The following is an 11,449-nucleotide window of genomic DNA, read 5'->3' as shown; positions in this document are numbered from 1 at the left end:
CCAGTTTGTAGTTTATGCTCCCCTCTCCTGACTAGTTAGTATATGAAGTGAGCGGAAGAGATGAGGATTTATAAAATATTCGCTTCTTGCACACAAAAATAAATAGCTAACGCCCTTGAGTTGGATTGGAGATAAAAAGCAGTATTTCCTCTACCAAGATGGCGACGAAGCCCAGACGTAATCAGCACGCGCTGCCTGGTGGGGGGTGTCCATGCGCCAGCCCCGCGGTGACGTCACGGAGGTGCGACCGGGCCGGCGCCGGGGGAAGGAGGTAGGAATGGCAGCGGCGCGGGCGGAGCCGGGGGGCGGGGTGCGGGTGAGCCCCGCGGGGTAGCAGGACGTGAGACCACCTCCCCGGGAGGGCTGGAGGTGGGGGTTCTCAGAGATGAACGCACTTCCGACCTCCAGTCTCCCGGGTTCCCGCGGGGGCTATCCCCATTTCGCGGAGCGGACGACTGAGATCCAGCGGGACAGCGTCGTGTTCGAAGCTACTTAGTTCTGGTCGTGCTCCTGAGCAGCTTACAGGCTTGCGGGTGACAGAGCTGGGTACGGACGTCCCTGGCCTCATGCAGTAGGATCGGAGCTGGAGAGAGGGACGACGGGTTGGAGGAGCCTAGATGGGGTAGCTGGAGGATTTCTTGGAGGAGGCGGCGTTGAGTTTCCTGTTTTATTCTGTCTTACTTTCACATCTAATCAACCACGTGGGTATTGATTCCCTCCTAAGTGTACTCCCTGCTTTAGCCAAAACCACTCCTTAGACCCTCCTGGTTGAGCTTCATGCTTCTGTCTCAGTCCTCCGTTCACCACCTCAGCAGCCCCAGAGGGCTCTGAGGTCCTCCGCACCTTCCCATTACCCTGAAATAGAAATCCGCTCTACCCAGCCTGCCTCCCCCCGACCACTGGGGGCTTGGGTCTCCCCACACCCTTAGGTTTTTCCTTTGATGTCTCCCCCAGGAAGCACTTTGACACCCCCTGGGTCAGAAGCTCCCTCCCGACTTCCCCTGGCACCTGCATGGCCCCATCACAACTCTGATCTGGAATTAACACTCCTGTTGTCTATATTCCACCCAGCCTGGGAATCCCATTTAGTCTGGAAGCCCATCAGCACTGCCTCTTTCCCCAGCATCCCACTCATAGTAGGTGCTGCTATTGTTTCAGTTCATTTCGGTTCAGTCGCTCAGTCGTGTCCGACTCTTCGCAACCCTGTGAACCGCAGCATGTCAGGCCTCCCTGTCCATCCAACAGTGCATGTTTACTGAATGACAAAGTGTGTGTTTATTAAACAGAAGAAAAGCTGTCTGTTTTAATCAGCTCTGGCTACTATAACAAAATACCACTGACTGGGTGGCTTAAACAGCAGAAATGTGGAGGCTAGGACATCTAAGATCAAGTTGTCAACCAGTTTGGTCTTAGTGCAGGCTTCTTCCTGAATTGCAATGGCCACCTCACTGTGTTCTCACGTGGTGAAGAGAGCAAATTCTAGTCTTTTTCTTCTTTAAGGGACACCAGCTCTGTTAGATTAGGACCCCACTCTTAGGACCTCATTTACCCGTTATCACCTCCTCAGATGTCCTGTCTCTGAATACAGTCACACTGAGTGTTAGTCACAAAATCAACATGTAAATTTTGGAGGGACATAACTATTTCAGTCTTGGCCTGAAGGAGGGGGTCAAAAAGCCCCTTTTCAGGCTTTGGGATGGAATCAGAGTCTTAAGCAACAGGGGGAGGGGAGGGGATGCCCCATCTGAGTTGCTGCGAGTGGACAGGGTTTTCACAGGAGGAGGGGGACAGGTGTATCAGGAGAAGGCACAGCTAGAGAAAAGGCTCAGAGGCTGGGAGGAAAGTGAGTGGGAAGAGAAATGAGAAGCTGAGTTTGGACACAACGCAGCGTGTGAAGTAAATACTGAGGGTACCCTGGAAATAAATGCTTGTTTATTCATTTGCTCAAAACATTTTTTGAGCTCCCATTATACAGGACACTGATCAAGGCAGTCCCAGCCCTGCCCTTGCAGAGCTCTCAGCCTAGTGGGGAAGATGGTTGTTGTTCAGTTGCTCAGTCATGTCTGACTGTTTTTGAGTCCCCATGGACTGCAGCAGGCTAGGCTCCTCTATTCACTATCCCCTGGAGTTTGCTCAGATTCATGGCCATTGAGTCAGTGATGATATCTAACCATCTCATCCTCTGCTACCCTCTTTTCCCCTTGCCTTCAGTGTCTCCCAGCATCAGGGTCTTTTACAGTGAGTCAGTTCTTCGCATCAGGAGGCCAAAGTATTGGAGCTTCAGCATCAGTCCTTCCAATGAATATTCGGGGTTGATTTCCTTTAGGATCGACCGGTTTGATTTCCTTCCTGTCCAAGGGACTCTCAAGAGTCTTCTCCAACACCACAGTTCGAAAGCATCGATTCTTTGGTGCTCAGCCTTCTTTATGGTCCAACTCTCACATCCATACATGACTACTGGAAGAACCTTAGCTTTGAATATATGGACCTTTGTTGGCAAAGCGATGTCTCTGCTTTTTAATACACTATTTAGGTTTGTCCTAGCTTTTCTTCCAAGGAGCAAGCATCTTTTAATTTCATTTGTTCAATAATCCTGTAAATGAACATAAGATAGCAACCCAAAGAAGTACCTCAAGAGAAAGTTTATCATCTGAGAGTCAAGGGGAGTTTCCAGAAAGGGTTCCTGAAGGTAGCAACACTTTGGAGTTGGGCCCCCGCAGTTTCAGTTGGAATTAACTGGGTAAAAAAAGGAACAAATGTGGAGGGCACAGCAAGTGCAAAGGCCCTGAGGTAGGAACCTGCATGGTAGGTTTGGAAAAAGGCAAGGCAGCTGGTGTGGCTGCCGCTGAGAGTGAGAGGGGGAATTGGGGGAAGTTTCCTCAACTGAAACTGTGACCCCCACCAACTTCTTAGAGCTCTCCTGGGGAGTCCAGAGAGGTTTTCTGGTGGGTACATTGTAGATGCTCAGTAATGAACGGGTTAGGGGGCTCAGGAGCAGGATGGGGATCAGGCTGGCATGCTCAGCCCTGCTGTGGCAGGTCTTACATCCTGTGCATAGAGGGACGGTAATCAACCCTACTTCTCAGATGAGGAAGCTGAGGCTCAAGGGGAGCATGTCAGCCACAACTGCAGAGCCAGGACTCAACCCTGAGTCTCCTGGGTCCGCTGATCTCCCCAACTTTGCCCTGCTCTTCCCTGTGGGACTCAGTCCCCCATCTCACCCTGGCGGGACTACTTCCCTGTGTCGGGCACAAGCGGCCTCAGAGACCCGATCTGCCTTGATGTTCCCTGAAGGGCCAGCTGGCAGCCTAGAGTGAGGCAAGGGTTAGAATCAAGTTGGGACTGAGGGGCTGGGCCTGGGTTGGAATCTGGGCCCCTCCACTAAGCCACGGGGTGGCCTTGAGCATGTCACCCTCTCAAAGCCTCAGGTTCTTCATCTGTAAAATGGAAGAAAAGTACCTGGCCTTGCTGCTGTCAGGGGATGACATAATTTAGACTGCAACATCGGTCAGTCAGCATTCCAGTTATTGCCCAGCTCCATCTGACTCCAAACTTCTGGCTCCGCCCACGGCACCATCCTAATTCGCTCAGCATTTGACTGCCACCCTCAGCCCCTCGCCCACCCACATGACACCATAAATCAGAACAGGTTCATGACCTGCTCAGAGCTGCCTGAAAGTTCTCTGGTGCCCAGAGAATAAAATCCTTGTTCTTCCCTACCCCTAAGATCCTGATCTATCAGCCTCTCACCTTTCCCGTCCCCTCCCCTCCTTCCCTCCCCCCAGCACTCCCTGCCTCCTCCTCCCTCCCAGTCTCTCTCTCCCCCTTCCCTTCTTCTCTCTCCTCCCCCACCTCTCCTCCCCATCTTTCCCTTCTAACTCCTCACTCACCCACACTGGCCTCAGTGGCTTCCATGCTTTCTCTAGTGCATGACTTTCCTGCCACAGGGACTTTGCACATCCTGGGCCCTCTGTCCAGGACTCTCAGCCCTTCATTTCCATAGGGCTGCTTCCAATCCATCTTTCAGGTCTCAGCTTGGCCATCACCTGCCAGGGTTGTGAGAATTCACTAAGACACTGTGTGTAAAGCATTGCAACTGCTGCAAATGGGAGCTGATGTTAGAGTTTCCAGAGGGGCTCAGAGGTAGATTTCCCCTCCTCCATAAGCCACACAGCTAGGAGGTTGGTGGGGGTGGGTTGCTTGGTGGTCCTGAGTCAGGATGGACCCCAAATTCTCTCCCCTTCTTTCTTGATTGCTGGGCCTACCTCTTCAAGGTTCAGTAAGGGACTGAGCTGGAGATTCTCAGTGGGGAGAAAATGGACACCAGCCCATTTCCCAGATGAGGAAAAGTGAGGCTTGGAGAGCTGAAGGCCTGTGCCATGACCTCACAGTGCTTGTGTCAGCACTCTGGAGGGAGGGTGCTCTTAATTTCTTGGTTTCCCTTCCTCACCTGAAAGGCAGGCTTTGGAGGTGAGACCTGAGGCTCAGTCCTGTGCAACTTGGCTAGGTACCTTGACTTCCCCATCCTCAAAAGGGAATAAGGACAGTCGCCGTGTTTAAGACTTTGTGCTGTGCGCCAGTGTGCTAAGTTGCTTCAGTCATGTCTGATTCTTTGCGACCCAATGGACTGTAGCCCGCCAGGCTCCTCTGTCCATGGGATTCTCCAGGCAAGAATACTGGAGTGGGTTGCCATGCCTTCCCCTAGGGAATCTTCCTGACCCAGGGATCGAACCCACATCTCCTGCATTGCAGGCAGATTCTTTATTCACTGAGCCGCCTAGGAAGCCGGTTTAAGGCTTTGGGAGCATTCAATGAAGTTGGGCCATATAAAATGCTTAGTAGGGGGCCGGGTGTGGGGAGGGTGGCTCCTCCCATTTGAGTGTATCGTGATCACCCCAGCACCCGGCGAGGGGCTCACACAGAGCAGGCACCCACACTGGACAGCAGCTTTACGGGTGTTAAAATTCTCATGGCTGTGTGAGCCTGGGCTGGGTCACTGGGCTCTGCTTAGCCAGGGGGGAACTGCTTACCCAGGGGGAGGGGCATTCAGCTGTGGGATCAGAGGAGTGCAGCCGCAGAGGTGGCAGAGTGGGAGGGTCCTCTCACACTGGCCCACGGGGATCTATAGCAACATGACTTGTAAGAGCCGAAATGTAGAAACCACCCACAGGTCCACCATCGTGGACAGATGGATAAACATAATGCGGTCCGTCCATATAGTGGAATATTACTCAGACATAAGAAGGGAGTGATGCACTGCCACATGCTTACACGTGGGTGAGCCTTGAAACCACGGTGCTAAGCGAAAGACGTGCGAAGAGGCAGATCCTCAGAGAGCAGACTAGTGGTTGCGGGGAGGGGGGATGTGGACTGATAGCTAATGGGGTCAGGTCTCCTGGGGATGGTGGAAATGTTCTGAAACTAGATGGAGGTGCCGGTTTCACAGTATTGTGAACGTGCTAAATACCACTGACTTGGGCACTTTAAGATGGTTCCTTGTGTATTATGTGAACTTCACCTCAGATTTTTTTTTGAAAGAGAGATTAGTGAGTCTGAAGCCCTGGTTTTATAGATGAAGCCCCAAGGGGGCCCCAAGGGGGTCACGGCTGTACAGGTGTGAGTGTGAGGCTGTGGACGGTGGATGCCCTTGACTCACTGTTCCCTGCCCCCGTCTCACAGCCTGCTGAGGGATGCCCAAGAAGTTCCAGGGCGAGAACACCAAGTCGGCAGCGGCCCGGGCGCGGAGGGCTGAGGCCAAGGCGGCGGCGGATGCCAAGAAGCAGAAGGAGCTGGAAGATGCGTACTGGAGGGACGAGGACAAACACGTCATGAGGAAGGAGCAGCGCAAGGTGAGGGCCTCACGCCCCGGGCGAGGCGGGGCAGGGGGAGGCGGTGGGCGCCCGGGTCTGTGGCCTGAAGGGTGAGGGGCACTGGACGTGGAGCACGGCAGGGAGGGAGACGGGAGCAGAGGGGCCCTCTGCCCACAGGGCAGAAGGCGCGGGCGCCTCGGGTCTGTGGCCTGAAGGGTGGAGCATGGGCAGCGGGGAGACAGGAGTAGCAAAGGCTTGTGCAGGGTCCCGCAGGGGGCTGGGGTTTGGCACGTTTAGGCAATCACAAGCCCTCCATGGGTTAGTTTCTCTCCTTTATGTGATGCCAGGAATAGACAAGACTGCCAGTGCCTCACCCTTGAGCACGCAGGGGACATCTGGCAGCAGCTGGAGGCCTGTTTAGTTGTCACAGCTGGAGGGTGCTGCTGGCATGCGGTGGGCCGAGCTACGGGAGGGTGCTCCACACCCAGTGGTGCTGAGGCTGAGACACACTGATAGGTCCCGTTTCTGACCTGCTGACGTGGTTCTTCCAGGTGTTTATAAAATCACAAGAGGGCAGGGATAGTTGACTGTCTTCTGCTGGGCCCCAGTGCCTGGCACACAGTGGGTGCTTCATTGATGAGAGGTTCAGGGCTGACGCTGACCCACTTGGTCCAGTAGGTGGCGCCAGAAACCATTCTAAGCCGCTTGGCCTCCTCGCCTGGGTGGGTCCCAGGTTCTAGCATTGCAGTGGTGACGCACCATCCGTGCGTGCCCAGTTCTGGGAGATCCTGGGTGATTTTGTGAGTTTTTCCCACTGTCTTTCTGTGTAGGGAAAGACGGATCCTGCCTTGTTTTTAGCTGGAATTGAATATCACTGATTCCCTCTCCCCCCAATCTCCCCGCCCCCATGCTACATTCTGGGTCCATGGACATCTTTCAGTTTTTTCTTTTTTTTTGGGTGGCTCGCAGGATCTTAGTTGCCCGACCAGGGATTGAACTCGTGCCTCCTGCAGTGGGAATGCAGAGTCCTACTAAACTGCCAGGGGAGCCCCTGTCTCTTTTGACTGTCAACATTTTGACAATACAGGAAAGTTAAAACCCAAAAGAAAAAACAGTGTCTGCCAAGGATCTGTTCTCTAGACAGAAAAGCCAGAGACCTTTCCACAGTCCCCGAGGCAGCAGCCCAGCCCAGCCCAGGAGCCCTCCCCAGGCCTGCATCTTTGGTATCCCATCCTCCAGGTGAGGAAACTGAGGCACAGACAAGGCAGGAAGCCCCAGTCACGGGGCTGTGAGTGGGACTGGAGCCGGGCTGGGGGTCTGCCTCCAGGTTTGCAGTGAGTGTACTTGCCCCAGGGGTTGCCCAGGGAGCATCTGCCTGTCCCATCACCTGTGTCGCACACACCTGCAAGGCACACAGGCGGAGGCCAGCCAGGCAGCAGGGCGCAGACTCGCTCTCTAGGCCGCTTGACTGTAGCACAGGCCACTGAATGCAGATAGACCACAACCAAAACAGGCCACAGTTTGCCAGCCCCTGGTCTCTAGAACATTCCCAGCCTCCATGCCCCTCCCGGACAGTCCCCCCTCCTGAGTGTTTGTGTTTTTTTTTTTGCCGCAGCAGCAAAAGTGCTGAATCCTAACCACTAGACCACCAGGGAACTCTCCCTGCTGAGTATTTTACATGGAGTCTCTGATGGTTCTTCCCCACTGGGTGATTTTCTGGGTTCTGTTCATCCCTCTTCCTGCTGATGGGTGAGGGGGCCCACAGTCTACAGAGCACACCTGGTCCCTCTTTCTTACGTGACAGTTGCTTTAAAAAGATAGTTTCTATGAAAAGAAAATCCGTGTTTGTTCTAAAGCACTAAAAAAAGCAGCACCCCCCCCATCATGTGACACCAAAGGCTTTTCTCACCCAATGCCGTACCCTAAAGGCCATGTCCTCAGTTAAGTGGGATCTTGCAGCCAGATTTCTCCCTGCTGCCAGGATTCAGCCTCAAGCTGGGCCGTAATTCATCGCCCCGCCTGGAGGGTAGCATTTTGTCTCCATTTGTTCCATATTAAGCAACTCAGCGATGAGCACGTGACTCTCTGGGTTCCATCTCGATTATTTATGACGCTCATTTTTGATGGCTCCGGAATATTCCACCAGTGGCCTCATCCTTCACCCGTCACCAGATGCTGCCAATTGTTAACTGCCCTTTGTAAAAAACTGTGAGTGACTTTTTCAGAAAAATTCTGAATGTCAGAGTGTAAATGCTTACGTTCCCTCCTCAGTCCCATGTCCCAGGAGACTCACGGCCACAGTCTGCATGCCCTTCCTGGGTGCTTGGAGCCTTCTGGAATTCATTCATTCATTTGTCCAGCACACTTTTACTTAAGCACCTACTGTGTGCTGGGCCAGGGCCTGCCTCCGGGATAAGCCAGATGATTTGTGGGACACAGGAAAGGGCCATGCGGTAGAGCAGGTGGATAGGGAGCCAGGAGCTCAGGGTGAGCCAGAGTTAACCAGGAGAGGAGGCTGGCAGTGGCATTCCAAGTGGGGACAGCAGCTAGTGCAAAGGCCCTGAGGCAGGGTTGTGTTGTGGACAGGGTAAACGTGGGCTGTACGTGCACCAGACAGCAGTCAAGGGGCCTCACGAGGACCAGTGGGGAAACCAGTGGGAAACCAAGACTCAGAGCACAACGGCCCTACCCTAGGCACCTGACCACAGATGTGGGAGCCCAGCAGCTGCGTCCAAACAGCCTTCCTCCTTTCCTATCCATCAGGCAGGTTGGAGGTCAGAGGCCCAGTACGTGTCCTCAGGAACCCCTCTTCTGGGGCCCTTAGTCCTGTCACAGGGGCACTACCAGCACACAGACCATCTCCAAGGCACAGAGGGTGGATGGCAGAGTTGCAGGCAGTGGGTGGACAGGCGGGGATGCCTGTAGCGCAGGGCTCTGTGGGGGTGCGGGGTGGGCCGCAGCAGAATATCTCAAGCCTGAAGCCACATCGCACTACAAATGAACCAGAACCTCGCGCTGTCCCCGGAGCAGTGGAGGGCCAGCAGCCAAGGACAAGTACTCTAGGCTACACATCTCCTCGACCAGCTGGCATCAGAGCCTTCCTGGGGAGCCAGCGTGGGATCAGTCCCAGCCTCTGTGACACTCAGCTGGGAACACTTCAGCAGTGCCTCCCCAAGGTCTGCTGGCCCATAAAAGAACCACTGCCCCAGCTGGCAGATGGGTTCAGACCCTCGAGTGGCTCCTGTCGCCTTTGGAATCCAGTACAAACCCTTCCCCATGCCCATGAGGCTCCCTGTGGTCCCGGCTCTGCCCTCCCCACCTCTTCTCCCTTCACACTTCCCCTCCTCACTCTAACTTCTTGCTGTCCCTGTCATGCTAGGTGGTTGCTGCCTCAGGACCTTTGGACCTGCCATTCCTCCCACTAAGGACCCTCCTCTTCCCCAGCCTAGGCATCACTTTTTCTTCTAGAGCCACCCACCCCGCTTCCTTGGCTAAGGTTCCCATAGACATGTAGGATGGGAGCCCCCTGGTAGGCCCATGGTGCTCCTGTGTCCCCTAAGACCAGCATGGGGTCTAACACACAGCAGAGTCTCCATCACATGGGTTGGGATGCGAACTGGACCCCATGCCACTGGGGCAGGATCCATGCCTGACTCTCCATCCCTCAGGAGGAGAAGGAGAAGCGGCGCCTGGAGCAGCTGGAGCGCAAGAAGGAGACGCAGCGGCTGCTGGAGGAGGAAGACTCAAAGCTCAAGGGTGGCAAGGCCCCCCGGGTGGCCGCCTCCAGCAAGGTCACCCGCGCCCAGATTGAGGAGACTCTCCGCCGAGACCATCAGCACAAGGAAAGCCCTGACCCAGGTGGGGCCTGGGCCCACGCTGGAGCTGCCCTTTTACCTGAGAAACGAGAGGCAGTGGGCAGACCCCCTGGACTGAGTCCAGAGGGCCTCCTCCTCACCTCCAGAGAAGTTGTGTGGGCTCTGCAAGGGTGGCTGGGTCTCGTAAGGCCTCGCTCTGAGCACAGACGGTATAGGCACGCACGTGTGTAATTACTTACGCCGCATCCGACCCTAGCTTGTGCTCTCCCGGGTCCCCAAGGCTGATGTGGTGCCCCGAGGCGAGGAGACAGCAGCGGCTTAGGAGGTGTCTCCTGAGCGGTGGGCTGCAGAGAAGTCAGTCAGGGGGCTTGGGGGCAGGATTGGCCCACCCCGATAGGTAGGACTTGGGGAGGGGGTCGTGTTTCCATCCTCAATCCTCTGCCTGCCTCCCTTTCTCCCCTACTTCGTCCCCTCCGTTGTGTCTCATCTCCCTGGAACTCAGCATCTCTGCTCATGTCTCTGTTTCTGGTATATCTCTGTTCCCCTGCCGCTCCCGCCCGCAGCCGAGAAAGCCAAAAGCCACTTGGAGGTGCCGTTGGAGGAGAACGTGAACCGCCGCGTGCTGGAGGAGGGCAGCGTGGAGGCTCGCACCATCGAGGACGCCATCGCTGTGCTCAGGTACCCGGCAGAGCCTAGGCCTTGGGGGCGGGGCTTGGATCGGGGCGGGGCTTGAACCTCGGGTGGGGCTAGGCCCGGGGGCGGGGCGGCCCACGCCCCAGCCCCCCTGACGTCTGCGTCTTCACCAGCGTGACGGAGGAGGCGGTGGACAGACACCCGGAGCGCCGCATGCGGGCGGCCTACACTGCCTTTGAGGAGGCGCAGCTGCCGCGGCTTAAGCAGGAAAATCCCAATATGCGGCTGTCGCAGCTGAAGCAGATGCTCAAAAAGGAGTGGCTGCGTTCACCGGATAACCCCATGAACCAGCGGGCGGTGCCCTTCAACACCCCCAAGTGAGCCTGGAACTGGAGGAGCCGCCCGGGCAGGCGGTCAGGGTCGCAATCCCACACGCCCTCCCGCTGGGTCAGCTCCAAGGGCTACAGATATCTGGGGCCATGGCGTGTGTCCTAGGGGCTTGGTGGCATCACTGGCCACATCTCCCGCTACAGGGCCCCTGCTGCAGTGACAACCCTGCCCTTCATGCGTGCGCCAGAATCCTGGGGCCGAGTGCCCAATAAAGGTGGCCGGTGAGGCAGAGTGTGCACTTGAAGTCTACGTGGGTATGGGTCGACGTGTGAGTGGGTGGTGGGAGAGGAGAGCTGGAACGAGGGGGCCTCCAAAGCGCTCCTGTCCTAGCAGGCTAGGTGAGATAGTGTAGAGCAGACAGCGCTCTGCTTCTACCTGGGCCAGTGGTCCAGTGAGAGGCCTATAGCATTATTTTCTGGAAGATTTGCTGGGTTGCTGCAAAGGGGTAGCTCAGAGAGGTTGAGGCACTGGCTTCAGGTCACACAGTACTGCAGAGATAGAACCAGAGGAGAGTTGGAGATGAGTTGTTGGCATCCTGAGATTCTGGTCCCGAATCAGCATCCAGGTCACGTACTGTGTTGGGGTCAGGAGATGTAGGCTGCTCTTCTGTTATTCCAACACGGGAGGCATCTGCGTCGAGTCCTGGGCAGGCTTTCTGGTAGAGGGTTTCTTTAGAGCACACGTTTGTGGGAAATGAGTCAGATTCCATTGCAGAGGCAGGGCACTGGGCAGGCAAGGCCCTGGAAGCTGGAGTGGGCAGGTGGATCTGGGTAGGAATGAGTGTCCGGTCAGAGGCGCAAG

At 55.6% G+C, this 11,449-nt stretch overlaps 1 protein-coding gene across 1 annotated transcript; it reads left to right on the top strand.

Moving 5' to 3' along the window:
- The first annotated feature begins 245 nt into the window (after positions 1 to 245).
- On the top strand, positions 246 to 10,882 carry CCDC124 (coiled-coil domain containing 124). Its single transcript, NM_001038523.2, is given in 5 exon segments — positions 246 to 271; positions 5,680 to 5,849; positions 9,479 to 9,668; positions 10,189 to 10,303; positions 10,432 to 10,882. Coding segments are annotated over 4 exon segments (672 nt in total). The 5' UTR covers positions 246 to 271; positions 5,680 to 5,690; the 3' UTR covers positions 10,640 to 10,882.
- The last annotated feature ends 567 nt before the right edge of the window (positions 10,883 to 11,449 follow it).

The sequence above is a fragment of the Bos taurus genome, chromosome 7 (assembly GCF_002263795.3).
Source record: "Bos taurus isolate L1 Dominette 01449 registration number 42190680 breed Hereford chromosome 7, ARS-UCD2.0, whole genome shotgun sequence".
Lineage (NCBI taxonomy): Eukaryota > Metazoa > Chordata > Mammalia > Artiodactyla > Bovidae > Bos > Bos taurus.
Note: the sequence above shows the minus strand (reverse complement) of the source record. Positions and strands in the feature narration are given on the sequence as shown.